We start from the raw sequence: 13368 nt of genomic DNA, 5'->3' as shown, positions 1-13368 counted from the left end.
TCACACAACGCCACATCACATACACAGATAAGCGCTGTTTTCCTCTGTCTAAAATAAAAGAGGATGCAGTTTTTTTGGGTTGCTAGGGCGTTTCTACGTGGTTGTCAATATGTTTTTGTTTGCCAGGGAGTTGCTAGAGCGTTGTCAGACAGTTGCTAAGGTGTTCTGTGTTGCTAGGGCATTGCTATGTGATTGATGATGCATCTGGATTGCTAGGTGATAGTTAAGTTGTAATTGGTTGCTAGGGCATTGCTAAGTGGTTGCTAGGATGTTCTTGGTTGCCAGGATGTAGCTAGATGATTACTGTTAAGCAGTTACTAAAATGTCCTGGGTTGGTAGGTGTTGCTAGGTGATAGTGAATGTGTTTTGGGTTGCTAGGGTGTTGTTAAGTACTTCCTAAGATGTTGTTAGGTGGGGTTTGCCAGGGTATTTCTAGCCAGTTGCTAAGGTGTTTTGGGTTGCTAGGGCATTGTTATGTGATTGATACATAATTCTGGATTGCTAGGTGATAGTTAAGGTGTTATTGGTTGCTAGGGCATTGCTAAGTGGTTGCTAAGATGTTCTTGTTTGCCAGGATGTTGCTAGATTTGTACTGCTTGACAGTTAATACAATGTTCTGGGTTGGTATGGTGTTGCTAGGGGATTGATAAGATGTTCTGGGTTGCTATTGTGTTTCGAAGTGGTTGATAGGTCGTTCCTGTTTGTCAGGGTGTTGCTAAGTCATTGCTAGTCATTTATTATGGCGTCCTGGGTTGCTAGGGGTTAGCTAGGTGATAGTTAAGGTGTTTTTGGTTGCTAGGGCATTGCTAACTGGTTGCTAAGATGATCTTGTTTGCCAGGTGTTGCTAGATGGTTACTGTTGCTAAGTCATTAAGTCTGCTGGATTGTAAGGTGATGGTAAATTTGTTTGGGGTTGTTAGGACATTGTTAATTGGTTGCTAAGATGTTCTTGGTTGACAGGATGTTGCTGAATTGGGTTTGCCAGGGCAATGATTAGTCATGCTAAGGTGTTCTGAGTTCCTATGGTGTTGCTAGGTGGTTGTTAAGGTGATCTGGGTTGCTAAGGCATTGTTAAGTTGTTATAGATATGTTGTTTAATGTGGGTTCCTAGGACAGTTGCTAAGGTTTTCAGGGTTGCTAGGCTATTACTAGGTGATTGGCAAGGTGTTCTGTGTTGCTAGGTGACTGCTAAGATCTTCTTGCGTGGCAGGGTGTTTTTAAATGGACGTTGCTCGGGCATTGCTAAAAGGTTGATAAGATGATCTGGGTTGCTAGGCTACCACTAAGTGATTCATATGGTGCTCTGGTTGCTAGGGTTTTATTGTGTGATTAAGATTTGATGTGCTGCTATAGGGTTGCTATGTGGATTCTTGTGTCCCAGGGTGTCGCTAGATTTGGGTTGCTGGGCAGTTGCTAAGGTATTATGGATAGCAATGGCAATGCTAGGTGATTGATAAGGTATTGTGGATTGCTAGGTGTATTTGATTGCTAGGCTGTTGTAAAGTGGTTGCTAATATGTTCTTGGTTGCCAAGGTGTGGCTAGATTGGGTTAGCTAGGCAATGTTAGACAGTGCTAAGGTATTCTATGTTGCTAAGTGTTGCTAGGTGATTGATAAGATGCTCTAGGTTGTTATGTAGTAGCAAAAGTGTTCTGGGTTGCTAGGGCAGTGCAGAGTCGTTGTGAAGATGTTCTTGTTTGCCAGGGTGTTGCTTGATGGGGGTTTCAAGGGTGATGATAGACAGTAGTTCTTAGTTGCTAGGTGATTATTAAGGTGTTCTGAGTTGCTATGTGTTTGCTAACATGCTCTTTGTTGCCAGTGTGTCACCAGGACATTGATAGAAAGTTCCTGGAGGATTCTGGGTTGCTAGGGTGTTGCGAGATTAATGGTATATCTTGCGTAACTATGGTGAATCTAGGAGGTGTTGCTAGATGGGATTTGCTAGGACATAGCTAGCTAGCCAGTTGCTAAGGTGATCTAAGTTGCTAAGACATTGCTAGGTGATTGGTAAGATGTTATAGGTTGCTATGGTTTTGATAAATTGTTGCTAAGGAGTTCTGGGTTGCTTGAGCATTGCTAGGTAGCTCTTAAGATGTTTTGATTGCCAGGAGGGTGTAGTTAGATGGGAGTTGGTATGGCATTGCTAGACAGTTACTACAGTGTCCTGGGCTGCAAGGGCATTGCTAGGTGACTGATAAGGTGTTCTGGGTGGCTGTGTGATTTAATAAGGTGTTTGGGTTGCTAGGGTATTGTTATGTGTGTGCAAAGATGTTATTGGTTGCCAGGGTGTTGCAAAAAGTAGTTTGCCAGGGTGTTGCTAGGTCATTGCTAGGTGATTAATAAGGTGTTCTGGTTGTTAGGGTGTTGCACGGTGTTTCAGATGTTCTATGTTGCTATGGGCATGCTAGGTGGCTACTTCTTGTTTGCCAGGCTGATACTAGATGGGGGTTACTGGACAGATGTTAAGTTGTTCTTGGTTGTTAGGCATAGCTACATGATTACTAAGGCATTCTGGATTGCTAGGTAATAGTTACGGTGTTTTTGGTTGCTAGGGCATTGTTAGGTGAGTGCTAAGATGTTCTTCGTTGCCAAGGTTTGGCCCGATGAGGTTTGCTAGGACAGTGCTAAGGGTTTTAGGTTGCTAGGTGATTAAAAAATGTTCTGGGCTGATATAGTGTTGCTATGTCGTTGCTAAGGTGTTCTGGGATGCCAGTGAATAGCTTAGTTGTTGTAAATATGTGCTTGGTTGCTAAGGTGTTGATTGGGGCAATGTTGTTAATGTGTGGCTATTGTTAATGTGTTCTTGGTTGCTAGGTAGTTGCTAACATGTTCTTGGTTGCTAGGGTGTTGCTAGGTTCCTAGGACAGTTGCTATTTTGTTCTGGTTGCTAGGCTATTGCCAGGTAGTTGATAAGGTGTTCGGAGTTGCTTGGTAGTTGCTAACATGTTCTTGGTTGCTAGGGTGTTTCTAGGTTCCTAGGACAGTTGCTACTGTGTTCTGGTTGCTAGGCTATTGCCAGGTAGTTGATAAGGTGTTCGGAGTTGCTTGGTGGTTGCTAACATGTTCTCGTTTGCTGAGGTGTTGCGAGGTGATTGGTATGTTCTGCATTACTATTGTGTTGCTAGGGCATAGATAGCAAGCTGGTTGCTATGGTGATCTGAGTTGCTAATGCATTCCTATGTGATTGGTAAGATATTCTGTGTTGCTATGGTGTTGTTAAAATTGTAACTAAGATGTTATGAGTTGCTTGGGCATCGTTCGGTGTTTTGTCAGCGTGTTGTTAGATAGGAGTTGCTAGGGCATTGCTAGTCAGGTACCACAGTGCCCTGGCTTGCTAAGGCGTTGCTATGTGATTGATAAGGTGTTCTGTGTTGCTGGGGAATTTACTAAGGTGTTCTGGGTTGCTATGGCATTGCTAGGTGTTTGCTAAGTTGTTCTTGGTTGCTAGGTTGTTGCTAAATGGGGGTTGCTAGGGCATTGATATATGGTTGCTAATATGTTATGGGTTGCTAGTGCATAGGTTATTGGTAAGATGCTCTGTGTTGCAGTGGTGTTGGTAGGTGGTTGCTAAGAGGTTGTTAGAACGTTGCTAAATGGTTTCCTGTACACGTGTGTCAATCGAATCTTCTGTAGATCTAGCTCTGCCTGGTGTTCCTCCTCCAGTGTGTGTCTGTGGGACTTGTTTGCCTGTTTTATGGTCCAGCAGGTGGTCAAACTGATCTAGCAAACACCACTGATGCATTTATATTGTGTTTTTTGTTGTTGTAGGACCCTGTGCATGGGATGAAAGGCATCTACTGACATGAAAACAATGTAACACCACATTATAGAAACCACAGACATTGTGTGTGTATAAGTGTGTGTGTGTGTGTGTGTGTGTTAAGCAGATGTTCAGTGTCATTATCAGCCTGCTCAGTGTTCCTCCACAGCCCTAAACAACACAAAGATGAAGCCGCATCATCAGCATCCATGTTTCACATCCCTCCTTCACACACAATGCAGATTACTGCTCTTCATCCCAGTGACCTTATGCATCATCATCATCATCATTAATAAATGCAGATTACACTGACAACCATGCAACAATGACATGTTTTCCTGGATAATGAAGAGAGCACAGAGGATGACGGTGCAGGGGGATTATGTAACACGATTTATCCGTGTTGTGAACATGTCTGCTGCTTTCCTCCATTGCAGCAGATGATCCTCAAGAACATTTAAAGGTTATCATCATCACTGTCTGTGACCTTTGCGTATCATTGAGGCGTGATTGGAGGATGCGATATGTCTGAATATGACCTGCATCTCGCGTCGAGTGTTTTAACGGATCGTGAAATAATAAATGCACGACTCACTTGCCCACGAAGTTCTCGAGCACGGAGCTTTTCCCGGCGCTCTGTCCGCCCACCACCGCGATCTGCGGCAGGTCCAGGTTTGCGTTCTGGCCGATGGCGGAGAAGGCATCCTGCATGCGGTTGACCAGCGGAATCAGGTCCTCCATCCCGCGGTTCCCCATCTTCACTGCGCGTCACCTACTCGAGCTCTCGCCGGAGAAACTGCGCTTTATTGCGGCATCGATTATTCTACTGCTCCGCCTGTGTGTGTGTGTGTGTCTCTGCAGTCCCTCTGAGATGATGAGCTGCTTTACTCTAAGCGCGCGCGCACACACACACACGCACTGCAGCGCCGCGCTCTGCCACTAGTCGGCGCACTCCTCAGTCATTTTACCTCTTATTTATTAGTTTATTAATATTTTATTAGCATTATATTGATTTTAACATTTATCTATTGTTTATGTATATTTTTTTACCATAACATTGTATTTTGTTGTCACATTTTTAACCAATTTATATTGTTTATATATTTTAACGTGTTATAGCTTTTTTTTTTTTTTTTTACAATATATTATTTTTAATAATTAAATTACATTTTATGATATAATTTTTATCAGTCGCTTTGAATAAAAAGTTATTTTACTTCTTGTTTTATATTTATTACTTTTTATAAGAAGTATTCGATTTGATTTAAGTTTATTTGTATAGCACTTTTCGCCATAATTATCATACATTTTAATATTTTTATTGTTTATTAAATGTATGTTAAACATTTTATATTGTTATATGTTATATACACTCACTGGCCACTTTATTAGGTACACCTTACTAGTTCCAGGTTGGACCTCTTTTGTCTTCAGAACCACCTTAATCCTTGGTGTTGTAGATTCAACAAGCTGCTGAAAATATTCCTCAGAGATTTTGCTCCATATTGTCATGATAGCATCACACAGTTGTTGCAGATTTGTCGGCTGCACATCCATGATGCCAATCTCCCGTTCCACCACATCCCAAAGCTGCTCTATTGGATTGAGCTCTGGTGACTGTGGAGGCCATTTGAGTGCAGTGAACTCATCGTCATGTTCAAGAAACCAGTCTGAGATGATTGAGCTTTATGACATGCTGCGTTATCCTGCTGGAAGTAGCCATCAGAAGATGGAGACACTGTGCTCATAAAGGGATGGACATGGTCAGCAGCAATACTCAGGTAGGCTGTGGCGTTGATGCTCAATTGGTACTAATGGACCCAAAGAAAATCTCCCCCACACCATTACACCACCACCACCAGCCTGAACCGCTGATACAAGGCAGGATGATCCATGCTTTCATGCTGTTGAGGCCAAATTCTGCCCCGAGCATCTGAATGTGTCAGCAGAAATGGAGACTCATCAGAGCAGCAACGTTTCTCCAATCTTCTATTGTCCAGTTTTGGTGAGTCTGTGTGAATTGTAGCCTCAGTTTCCTGTTCTTAGCTGACAGGAGCGGCACCCGGTGTGCTCTTCTGCTGCTGTAGCCCATCCGCCTCAAGGTTGGACGTGTTGTGTGTTCAGAGATGCTCTTCTGCAGACCTCTGCTGTAGCGAGTGCTTATTTGAGTTACTGTTGCCTTTCTATCAGCTGGAACCAGTCTGGCCATTCTCCTCTGACCTCAACAAGGCATTTGCGCCCACAGAACTGCCGCTCACTGGATATTTCCTCTTTGTCGGAGCATTCTCTGTAAAGCCTAGAGATGGTTGTGTGTGAAAATCCCAGTAGATCAGCAGTTTCTGAAATACTCAGAGCAGCCCGTCTGGCAGCAACAACCATGCCACATTTAAAGTCACTTAAATCCCCTTTCTTCCCCATTCTGATGCTCGCTTTGAACTGCAGCAGATCCTCTTGACCATGTCTACATGCCGAAATGCAGTGAGCTGCTGCCATGTGATTGGCTGATTAGAAACTTGCGTTAACGAGCAGCTGGACTGGTGTACCTAATAAAGTGGCCGGTGAGTGTATGTTATACATGTTATATATATTATGTATGTTATAATGTTTTATTTATTTTTTTTAACAATATTTTATTTTAATAATTGAATTACAATTTATGATATCCTTTAATTTAAGTTGTTTGTATAAAAGCATCTGATAAATTATTAAGTTCATTCATTTTTTTTCGGCTTTGTCCTTTTAGTAATCTGGGGTCGCCACAGCGGAATGAACCACCAACTTATCCAGCAAATGTTTTCACGCAGCGGATGCCCTTCCAGCTGCAACCCATCTCTGGGAAACATCCATACACACTCATTCAGACACATACACTAGGCCAATTTAGTTGATCAGTTCCCCTATAGCGCATGTGTTTGGACTGTGGGGGAAACCAGAGCACCTTGAGGAAACAGACGCCAACACGGGGAGAACATGCAAACTCCACACAGAAACACCAACTGACTCAGCCGAGGCTCAAACCAGCGACCTTCTTGCACTAATAGTTTGTGATGTAAAATAAACAAAATGCACGATGTATAATGCATCTGAGTGATGTGAAATGCTGAATGTCCCTCATTCTCTAAATGTAAATGCTCTGTGAGTTAACCTTTTTAATGTATATTTTATACTAAATATGCAAATGTAACCCTTTAATATTCTTCCAAATAAAGACAGAGGCACGCGGTTTATTAAAGTCATTAGGATAAGTCATGTTGCATTAGGCGGATTAAAAGGAAATCAGTTCCAGGAGGACTCAAATATCATCAATGTTTTCCTGTTGATAAATCACACATAAATTCGTGCAATTAAATAAAAGTAAACAGCCTCAGCTCCTGTAATTGCTTTGTTTTGTGTGCAGTGTGTCCTCCAGTCTAGCGAGGGTCGCTGTGAGACTCCCCTGCGCTGATACCGGCGAGAGTCTAGAAGGGATACAGCTGTAGACACGTCCATAGATAAGCTTTCTAGCATTATTTTTGTGACATTGTACAACAATAATTCAGATTTTACATTGCTGATAGGGTAGGGTTTAGTGGGTAGACGTTAATAAGATACAATTTAATAGGAAATTTAATAAGTTATATGTATAATAATAGTTATTGCTGTTTTTACATGACTGGTGGATGGGGTAGGGGTATAGACGTTAATAAAATACAGTTTAATGTGTATTTTAATAAATAATTTTAATAATATTAGGTATAATTACTGTTTAACATGACTGAGGGTTTGGTTTAGGGGGTAGACGTTAACATAATTTAATGGTAATATAATATAAATATTACTTGGTATAATTGATGTTTTTTATTACTGTGATGATTGGATTTGGGGTTGGTGTTGGGGCAGACATTAGTAAAATATAATTTAATGGGTAGTTTAATAATTAATATAAATAATATTCGTTATATTTACTGTTTTTACGTTACTGTGAAGGTTAGGGTAGTGGTAGACGTTAATAAAATACAGTTTAATGAGTAATTTAATAAATAATATAAATATCACTCTTAATAATTGGTGTTTTTACATTACATTGAAGTTTAGGATAGCGGTAGACGTTAATAAAACACATTTTAATGGATAATTTAATAAATAATTATTTCCGGCCGCAGCTGTATCCCTCGTAGCAACAACCCGGTGAATGCGAGCGAGTGTTAGCACCAGTCAATGGTTAGCACGGCGCTAATGTGACAGAGGAAGTTTCAACAGGCTGTCGCTCGTTTCTCCTCTAATAAACTCACTATTTCGTCAGTAAACTCGGTAGGTATCTCTTATTATTCATATAAACACACTCCTGCTTTCTGAATCGGTGTATTATGATGAATTCGCGCGAGTGAGCGCTGAAGGGCTAGTGTTTATTGATGGTTAGCCGTTAGCATGAAGCGCACAGATAAAGATTATGGATGTGTCATAAACCCTGATAAGTTGCCTAACTAGAGTGCATGTTTGCGCATTTAACTGCTGCTGCACAAGTTCTGGAGTGTGCTTAATGTAAATACTGCTGTATATGTAGGGGACGAGGGTTTGAGACACGGCCACAGTGAAGCACCGCTGCTCTTCTGTTGGTCTTTATTGTTTTTGTTCGTGTCGATTTCTTTGCTAAACTGTAAACACTGAAGGTCACAGACTAGTCCTGCTGGAATCAGGTCAATGATTGACTGCGTTTGGAGGATTTTTGTGTTCATGTTAATCTGTCAGAATTGTTGGTTTGTAATATAATGTGTTATTTTGCATTGTACATCTGAATTGTAATGCTGTTTTATTTGAGGTAAAGTTGGTTTTATATTTGGACATTCATTCATTTTTAACAGTGACACGGTCCCTGTATTGTTTACTTGAGGTAAAGTTGGCTTTATATTTGGACATTCATTCATATTTAACAATGAGACGTTTCCTATATTGTTTAAATGGGGTAAAGTTGGTTTTATATCAGCACATTCATTTATTTTTAACAGTGACAGTCCCTATATTGTTTACTTGAGGTAACGTTAAAGATGGTTTTATATTTGGACATTCATTTATTTTTAACAATGAGACACTCCCTATATTGTTTACTTAATGTAAAGTTGGTAATAAAGGTAAAGTTGGTTTTATATTCGCAAATTTAGACTTTCCCCTTAATAATAAAATTTCCTAAAAGTATTATTTGCAAACTCTATATAGCGAAATCATATTAGCAGCAAATGACTATCAAAGTACAACATTGTTAACAGTCTAATATAATGTGTTATTGTTGTTTTTAAGTCACACTTGCATGCTATTTCTGATCGAATATTCAAAGTAATATGGTAAACAATACAGAGACTACTAAATGAACGAATGTGTGAATATTAAACCAACTTTACCTCTATAAGTTGGTTTCAGCACATTCATTCATTTTTAAGAGTGACACAGTCCCTATTTTGTTGTATTGAGATAAAGTTGGTTTTATATTCGGACATTCATTCATTTTTAACAGTGACAGTCCCTATGTTGCTTAATTGAGATAAAGTTGGTTTTATATTCGGACATTCATTCATTTTTAACAGTGACAGTCCCTATGTTGCTTAATTGAGGTAAAGTTGGTTTTATATTCGGACATTCATTCATTTTTAACTGTGACACGGTCCTTATATTGCTTAATTGAGGTAAAGTTGGGGTTATATCAGCACATTCATTCATTTTTAACAGTGACACAGCTCCTGTATTGTTTACTTGAGGTAATGTTGGTTTTATATTTGGAAATTCATTCATACAGTGATATGGTCCCCATATTGTTTAATTGAGGTAAAGTTGGTATTATATGAGCACATTCATTTATTTTTAACAGTGACACGGTCCCTATTGTTGTATTGAGGTAAAGTTGTTTTTTTTGGACATTCATTTTTAAGAGTGACACAGTCCCTATATTGTCGTATTGAGATAAAGTTGGTTTTATATTCGGACATTCATTCATTTTTAACAGTAACACGTTCCCTATGTTGCTTAATTGAGGTAAAGTTAGTGTTATATCAGCACATTCATTCATTTTTAAAAGTGACAGGGCCCCTATATTGTAGTATTGAGGTAAAGTTGGTTTTATATTGGGACATTCATTCATTTTTAAAAGTGACAGGGTCCCTATATTGTTTACTTGAGGTAAAGTTGATTTTATAATCGGACATTCATTCATTTTTAAAAGTGACAGTCCCTATGTTGCTTAATTGAGGTAAAGTTGGTGTCAAACCAGCACATTCATTTATTTTTAACAGTGACACAGTCCCTGTATTGTTTACTTGAGGTAAAGTTGGTTTTATATTTAGACATTCATTCATCATCGTTATCAGTGACATGGTCCCTATATTGCTTATATGGGGTAAAGTGGGTTCACTGTTAGCACATTCATTTATTTTTAACAGTGACATGATCCCTATATTGCTTAATTGAGGTAAAGTTGGATTTATATTCACACATTAATTAATTTTTAAAATTCCATTCATGACTTGAAAACAACATTGGCACCATTTAATTAACTGAACAGTGTTGTACTCTGATAGTCATTGACTGCTAATATGATTTCACTATTTAGAATGAGCAAACAACACTTTTCCTGAAGATATTATCAAAGAGAAAGTCCAAATGTGCAAATATAAAACCAACTTTACCTCAATAATCTAGTGAATGATCGACTGCATTTGGATGATTTTTGTGTTAATCTGTCAGAACTGTTGGTTTTTATTGTATTGTGTTATTTTTTATTGTACATCTGTGGTCTGAATTGAAATGCTGGTTTTAGGCTTATTAGGGTTGTAATGTAGTTTAGTTTTAGCATTTATAAAATTAGTTCAAATATTTGTACAGAAAACTTTTTTTTATTATTATTTTGTGCTTTTAAGAGGCACCTATAAATAAGGTATTATTATTATTAAAGTGATGTTTTTATACATTATAAGAGTCGAAAACCTACATGCAGCACCTTTAATGGAGCATACAGCCTGGCACAATATACATTTTTGTTGTAGGATATATTGCATCAAAGTATTCTGCGATAAACAAAATTGTTGTCATTTTAGGACCACTTTATAATGCAAGAATGACAATGTAATATCATCACAATGCTAGTACACTCCTCCAAAGAACACATTTTATTCTTAAGCATATTTCATTTAATTATAGTCATTTTAACTATTTAATATTGAGGCATTGGAATCAGAAAATGTAAATGCATATTCAAAATAAATAATAATAAATGTGAACACAAAAGTGCAAGGTGAAGAGTATCAGAGGGTGCGATATCTGATCTATTTTCAGCTGTCAGACACCCAAAAGAAAATATACTATAGTAATTTATAGTAAATATAGAGTTTTAACCATACTGACACCTCCAATAGAGATAGAGATGTTGCACAATCAGCTAAAATGTTGCTAGAATGTTTTTTTTTATGTATTGCATCACCAAAAATGATTGAGCTCATGTCCATGTGTTGTGTGATAAGTCCATATATTGATCATTGTGACAGGCCTAGTGATGTGTGTGTGTGTGTGTGTTTGTGTGTGTGTTGTTCTAAAGGTTTGGTGAATGGTCAGGATGTTCAACCCTCATCAGCACCAGCAGCAGCAGCAGCATCAGTTTCATCAGCACCTCCGTCAGCTCCAGCAGCTCTTTCAGCAGCAGACGCCTCCGCCTCCGCCTCCACCTCCTCCTCCACCACAGCCTCCACCTGCACACCACATCACACACCACCACCAGGCCGCACGGTACCCACATGCAGCCCCTCCTCACACTAATACAGCACACACTAGGTGGGGATGCACCGAATTCTGAGCTTTAATCGAAATTGCCAGATGCACTTGGCTGAAAATGCTTTGTAGTAATAATTTTAGTGCTGGGAAAATACTAATTGTGATTTAATTAAAGTTTAGTAATATATTAAGTAATATGTGTGTGTGGTTACTATGTAAATTAATTATGTACAGCTGAAGTCAGAATGATTTGCCCTTTCTTTACAGCTTTTCTCATTTTTATAATTGCACTTTATACTGCTGGTTAGACCTAAACTGCATTTCGTTGCCTTGTACATGTTTAATGGGAATAAAGTTCAATCTAATCTAATCAAAAATAAACACTTTAAAAAACCCACTTTAAGCTGAATGCTAGTGTCCTGAAGAATATCTAGTCTAGTATTATGTGCTGTCATCATGGCAAAGAGAAAATAAACCAGTTATAAGAGATGTGTTATTAAAACTAATATGCTTAGAGATGTGTCTAATAATCTGCTCTCTGTTAAACAGAATTTGGGGAATAAAATATACAACACTAGGGCTGATAATTCTGACTTCAGCTGTATGTTATGTCAAAACAAACTTTTATTTTGGATGCAATTAACCGCCATATATTTTGGCCCAGCACTAGTAAATACATCAGCTAATCGAACAGTATGGTGAAGTGTGATGATAATTGGTGTATTTCATGTGTTTGTGGTGTTGTTGATCAGGCCGATGGCGGTTCCTGCTCCAGCTCCTCCTCCAGCCCGCATGGTGAACCTCTGCTCCGCCACGCAGACCATCATCGCTCCCAATCCCATGCTGCAGGGGGCGCTGCTGATGCAACAGATGCAGGGTAAACTGAGCCACATGCATGATCCTGCCAGACCAATGTAGAGTGCACTATATTAAGACACCTGCAGTCACTAGACATGATGCAGAAATCACTTTTATGCGTGGTTTAAACCCGGTTGTGTGTCAGCAGTGTGTGAATATCTCCCGACTCTAATGCTCAACAGTAATGAATTGAGTTTGTTCTAATCAGACTTGATGAGTGAAGCACTGTGATTGACATTCTCCCTTTGTACGTGTCATCAGAGGGGGAAAGCCCCGCCCACTAGTGCCCATCTCTCCATCTCATTAGCATCTCCAGCAGCTCTGAGTGAGAAGCAGCCGTCTGTCCATTAGCCATTAGAGTGTTTGAGCTGCTGAAGATAATGTCAGCATAGACTAAGAGGGTTATAGATGTGGAGTTTTAGATGAACAGCGACAGGAGCCACATAGACTGACAGAAGCATCAAGCACACACTCACACTGAAGCACACATAACACACACACTGCTGTTTTACATCTTTTACTATGCTCACGCAAATGCATCTGTAGCTCCGCCCTCTTCTGAAAAAAACACAATCTCATTTGCATTTAAAGCGACAGTCACCAAAACGTCACAATTAGGATCAAAGCCTGAAAGGGTCAGTTTCAGAGAGCTGGACATTAGTTAATATTGTTTGTGCACTGAAACTCCATTAATAATGAATCCACTGATTAATAATGATTTGATCAGCTGTAGTTTTAAATTACATTGTTTTTCTCTCAGGGCAGGGGTGTCCAAACTCGGTCCTGGAGGGCCGGTGTCCTGCATATTTTAGTTCTAACCCCAATTAAACGCACCTGAAGCAGCTAATCAAGCTCTTTTTAGGTATACTAGAAACTTCCAGGCAGGTGTGTTAAGGGAAGTTGGAGCAAAACTATGCAGGACACCAGCCCTCCGGGAGTGAGTTTGGACACCCCTGTCTTAGGGCTAATTATGCGGTCTCTGTCACCATCTTGTGATGGATTGTCAACATTCTTTGGTCT

The 13368-nt window shown here is 39.4% G+C and overlaps 2 protein-coding genes across 37 annotated transcripts in view; one reads left to right on the top strand and one right to left on the bottom strand.

The window, feature by feature from the left end:
* Window positions 1-4643, bottom strand: part of dnm1a (dynamin 1a) — a 582590-nt gene extending 577947 nt beyond the window's left edge. For 20 of the 21 annotated variants that reach the window (XM_087251016.1, XM_087251017.1, XM_088650984.1 and 17 more), the window contains exon 1: window positions 4355-4643. In XM_087251016.1, coding sequence (XP_087107142.1) covers window positions 4355-4515 — 161 coding nt within the window. In that variant the 5' untranslated portion in view covers window positions 4516-4643. 21 annotated transcript variants of the gene reach the window in all.
* Window positions 4644-7923: 3280 nt separating this feature from the next.
* ciz1a (cdkn1a interacting zinc finger protein 1a) overlaps window positions 7924-13368 on the top strand; it is a 33160-nt gene continuing 27715 nt past the window's right edge. For 8 of the 16 annotated variants that reach the window (XR_015489902.1, XR_015489903.1, XR_015489901.1 and 5 more), the window contains exons 1-3: window positions 7956-8049; window positions 11318-11550; window positions 12243-12367. Coding sequence is in view for 8 of the 16 variants with exons in the window: in XM_087251140.1 (XP_087107266.1) it covers window positions 11327-11550; window positions 12243-12367 (349 nt within the window). In the remaining 8 variants the exon portion in view is untranslated. 16 annotated transcript variants of the gene reach the window in all.

Source organism: Danio rerio, chromosome 5 (genome assembly GCF_052040795.2).
Source record: "Danio rerio strain M-AB ecotype USA chromosome 5, GRCz13ab, whole genome shotgun sequence".
Taxonomy (NCBI): domain Eukaryota; kingdom Metazoa; phylum Chordata; class Actinopteri; order Cypriniformes; family Danionidae; genus Danio; species Danio rerio.
The sequence above is the reverse complement of the archived record's forward strand: the minus strand, read 5'-3'. Positions and strand labels throughout refer to the sequence as shown.